Source organism: Limulus polyphemus, unplaced genomic scaffold (assembly GCF_000517525.1).
Source record: "Limulus polyphemus unplaced genomic scaffold, Limulus_polyphemus-2.1.2 Scaffold8892, whole genome shotgun sequence".
NCBI classification, from domain to species: Eukaryota; Metazoa; Arthropoda; class Merostomata; order Xiphosura; family Limulidae; genus Limulus; species Limulus polyphemus.
The window spans coordinates 21,858-26,687 of record NW_013674502.1 but is presented as its reverse complement, the minus strand read 5'-3'; the positions used below and the strand labels follow the sequence as shown (position 1 = coordinate 26,687).

Here is a 4,830-nt window from a genome sequence, read left to right as displayed (position 1 = left end):
TATTTTATCTGCTTTATTTGCTGCTTTAGGATTAAGAGTTATTTCAAAGTATAGCTAGGTCCGGGCCTTAGGTAATTGCCGAGTTTTGTAGCAGGATTTTGTTGAACCTATATATATATAATTTTTATCTTCTACTTGTATTGTTAGGCATTGTTTCAGTAGTTTCTTAACATTTGTCGAACCAATTGCTGCAGTAAACAACAAAACATACAAGTATATCTCCATCATTTCAAACATTTATCCCGATAAAAATTAAAAATCAACAACATCCGTTTGTCGATTGTAGTATAAAGGAATGATAAAATGAATTTTGGTTTTTAAAGCCAAATTTAATGCTTATAATAACTTTTTTTTTTCAAATTTCAATACAATTCTTATAAACCCAGAACACATTATATAGGTTTGTTTAAATAATGTGGTAGCTAACATGTCTAGACCGTGAATTTAATGCTGTTGTTACCTTTTAACAATAACCACTTAAGCTATTTACATTAGATAAGCTAACATGAAGACAGTTTTATACTTTTTTTTCATCTCAAATATCGCGTTTCTTAAACTTTTTGTAAATATACAAAAGATCTGGTGTGGGTTAGTAATCATCTTTAAAGATGATTACTAACCCACAGACCTCGAGCCCAGAACCTACATACTTAATATAAAGATGATTACTAACCCACAGACCTTGAGCCCAGAACCTACATACTTAATATAAAGATGATTACTAACCCACAGACCTTGAGCCCAGAACCTACATACTTAATATTAGTTAATATAAAGATGATTACTACCCCACAGACCTCGAGACCAGAACCTACACAGTTAATATAAAGATGATTACTACCCCACAGACCTTGAGCCCAGAACCTACATACTTAATATGGTAGGTTCTGTGCTCGATGTCTGTAGGTTAGTAATCATCTTTATATTAAGTATGTAGGTTCTGGACTCGAGGTTTGTGGGTTAGTAACCATCTTGATATTAACTATGTAGGTCCTGGGTTCGAGGTTGGAGTGGGAAAATATCGTATAGAAATACTGAATAATGAAACTCCTTTGCAATACTTTGCCGAAACCATCAAACTGTTATGTATAATTTGTCTCAAGAGCCAATTATTACCCATGTTTATGATGATATTTTCAAAGCATTCAAATTTAAAGACGGGGCTAAAGAAAAGAACATTCAATAACTTATACCTAATCTTACCATCTGGATAATCTTAGTATGGTTTTTACTAATGAAACACCGATAACTTTTTTTCTAGGCCTTACCTGCGGGATGCTGCAGATGATACTTATCAACCATGCGAATGTTAACATGATCTTGCTACGTCTGTGAGCGTCGTTGACTTTCAAGGGATGTAAAATGGCGAAATATCTGTCTAGGCTGATACAGACCAAAACCATTGAAGAAAGGTAAGGACCGAAAGCCCGAAGGAACTGCATGATTTTGCATGCTGCGTCTCCAGCCACCCATTTCATCGTGATCCGCCAGCCAATCTCCAGTGGAATCATGATAAAAGTTACGATGAGGTCTGCAATAGCCAAGTGGAGGATCATTAATTTGATCCTCGACTTTCTCTGGCGAGTTCGGAGCAGAGTAACAAATACCGAAACGTTCCCCATCGCTGCTACCACCAATAATAAACTATAAGCCACGATCTCACCGGCGATCTCTTCATTGAATAGCAAATGTTCTGGCAAACCGATCGTTTCGTTTGTCTTGTTCAACGTTTCGTTCTGAGTGAATTCTGCTGTAATGTCTATCTCTTCCATTTTTCACAGCTGTATTATCTGGCTCTTGTACAAGTTATGAATATGTGTGATGGGGAAGACTTGGCGAGACCAGATTAACAAGGTTTCGATCAGTAGGCGTTTCGGTTGAAAATCATCATCGCAGATCCGGATCTGTTGGCCTACTTCCACCTCTTGAACTTCCACCACTACTAGATGGAATATTTTTTTTCTTTTAAGCCCCTTACACACGTTATAAAGTATGATATGTTAACCTAATTTTGTATTTAATTGACGCCTTACTTATTTACCGGAGGTGGGATGTATTCTAATGAAAAGTGTCGACTTGTGGGACTCGGAACACTCAAGACACTTGAGAGCGACGTCCATCTACCTATCCCCAGCTGCTACAAATGTAAGAAGTGGGATTGGAAAGCGGCAGCAGGTTTTACTGCTGCGACACGCCAGCATTGAGGGCGCCTCTGTCCACACCAGCTGGATTCTATTTGACACAGCCACGACATATTGTCGAGTTAATACGACTAGATACGAGGATGTGGTGTCAGCTTAGGAACGTATTGTTGTGTATGTATTTTTCTTAATAGCGGATTCTCTGTGTACATGTTTTAACGCAGTTTCATAAATTTTTGTATTCTCTACTTAGATTTCAACGTTGTTTGTTAAACATTCAACATTTCTGTACACATATTTCAACACAACGCGCATTAACATATCCACATTTCTGTACACATATTTCAACACAACGTGTATTAACATATCAACATTTCTGTACACATATGTCAACACAACGCGCATTAACATATCAACATTTCTGTACACATATTTCAACACAACGTGTATTAACATATCAACATTTCTGTACACAGATTTAAACACAATATACAAAAATGTGAACATTTCTGTACACATATTTCAACACAACGTGTATTAACATATCAACATTTCTGTACACATATTTCAACACAACGTGTATTAACATATCAACATTTCTGTACACATATTTCAACACAACGTGTATTAACATATCCACATTTCTGTACACATATTTAAACACAATATACAAAAATGTGAACATTTCTGCACCCGAATTTCAACACAATTTGTCATATCCACATTTATGTAGGCTGATTCCAATGAACTTTGTAAAACTTTCAAAATTTCTTTACTCAGATTTCACAACAATTAATTAATATTTTCGCGTGACACTTTCAACTTATCAACAGAAACAAAATTAGTCGACATTCTAATTACTGCTAGAGAGAGAGTACTATAAACGTCTAGTAACTTGATGTGTAATTTACAATGTATAACTTACCATTCAATTCTGTATAGACATATTTTAGACTAGCTGAATTACTAGTCCCCAGGACGGATGTTATGTAAATTCATGATTATTGTAAGGTTATCTTGGGACATGAAAAGTTGCTTCCCTTATATGCAATTGTAAAAAAAAAATACAAAAACATCCAAAAAAAAACTGCAAAACGCAAAATGCAAAATTGAAAATTTGAATGTATCTCCTCGTGAATGCAATGAACCTCCACACCAAATTTCATGAAGATCCATCTACAGGGGTGAATTAGTGGTAAAAAAAACAAAAAAACAAACGCCAAAACACCCATAAAAACCGCAAAACGAAAAATGCAAAACTGAAAATTTGAATGTATCTCCTCATGAATCCATTGAACCTCCATACCAAATTTCATGAAGATCCATCTACAGGGGTGAATTAGTGGTAAAAAAAAACACGCCAAAACACCCATAAAAACCGCAAAACGAAAAATGCAAAACTGAAAATTTGAATGTATCTCCTCATGAATCCAATGAACCTCCATACCAAATTTCATGAAGATCCATCTACAGGGGTAAATTAGTGGTAAAAAAAACACGCCAAAACACCCATAAAAACCGCAAAACGAAAAAAGCAAAGCTGAAATTTTTTATATACCCCAGAATGAACCTAATGAACCTCCATACCAATTTTGGTGAAGATCCTTCCAAACCATGCGAAGTAGTTATATGAGCATACAACAGACAGTACTGTTATATTTATATAGAAGATTAGTCGATATCCCAGTTACTGCTAGAGACTTTAGTAACTTTATGTATAATGTAATTTACCGTTCAGTCTTGTACAGATAAATATATCCATAAAAAAAACTCTTGCGTTAACACAATTACATGTATCCAGTTTTCAATCCTGATGCTCTAAACAGTTATAAAACATACTGATATATTTTACATGTGAAAGAAGATTATACTTAACTTTTGTTTCTAGTACAAATATATTTGACTTTCCTGTATGTTTAACAAGTTTAACAGCCATTTCACAATTGACATTTAACGTCAAAAATATGCATTAAAGATGGTAGTTGACATATAAATCTAAAGTATTTCTTTCTTTTTTTCGAATCGCCCCCCCCCCGTAGCACAGCGGTATGTCTACGGATTTACAACGCTAGAATCCGGGTTTCGATACCCGTGGTGGGCAAAGCACAGATTGCCCATTGTGTAGCTTTGTGTTTAACTTCAAAACAAGTCTTTTTCGAATTAAACTATTACTTTTCAAATGAACATTGTTTTTTAACGACCACAGGAAATAGAAAATGTACTTAATGTCTTCAAACTAGATACATTATCCTCACTAATAATGTTACATAAAGTGAAAACGTTTGCTATGTTTCTAATGGTCTTATGAGACTAGGCTCGGCATGGCCATGCGGTTAGGCGGGTCGCGGGATCGAATACAGTCACTGAACATGGGGCGTTATAACGTGACGGCCAATTTCACTATTCATTATCAAAGAGTATCCCAAGGGTTGAACTCTTTTAATAACAAATAGTGTGATTCACCGTCACATTATAACGCCCCCACGGCTTGAAGGGCGAGCATGTTCGGCGATAGGTATTCGAACTCGCGGCCCACAGATTGTGAGTCGAGCGCCCTAAACACCAGGCCCTAAAAATAAGAGCCATAGTAACTTTTCCATAAATACAAGATACAAAGATTCGAAGCTAACAATACAGATACGCAATATAGACACGTGATGTCACAGTAACTGCTTGAAATAAATAGCTA

The 4,830-nt window shown here is 35.7% G+C and overlaps 1 protein-coding gene across 1 annotated transcript; it reads right to left on the bottom strand.

Moving 5' to 3' along the window:
* Positions 1-1,268: 1,268 nt before the first annotated feature.
* Positions 1,269-1,772, bottom strand: LOC106475629 (gonadotropin-releasing hormone II receptor-like; the record flags this gene model as incomplete). Its single annotated transcript, XM_013936308.1, has 1 exon — positions 1,269-1,772. A coding segment is annotated over exon 1 (504 nt), but the record flags the coding sequence as incomplete, so codon positions are not given.
* Between the last annotated feature and the right edge of the window lie 3,058 nt (positions 1,773-4,830).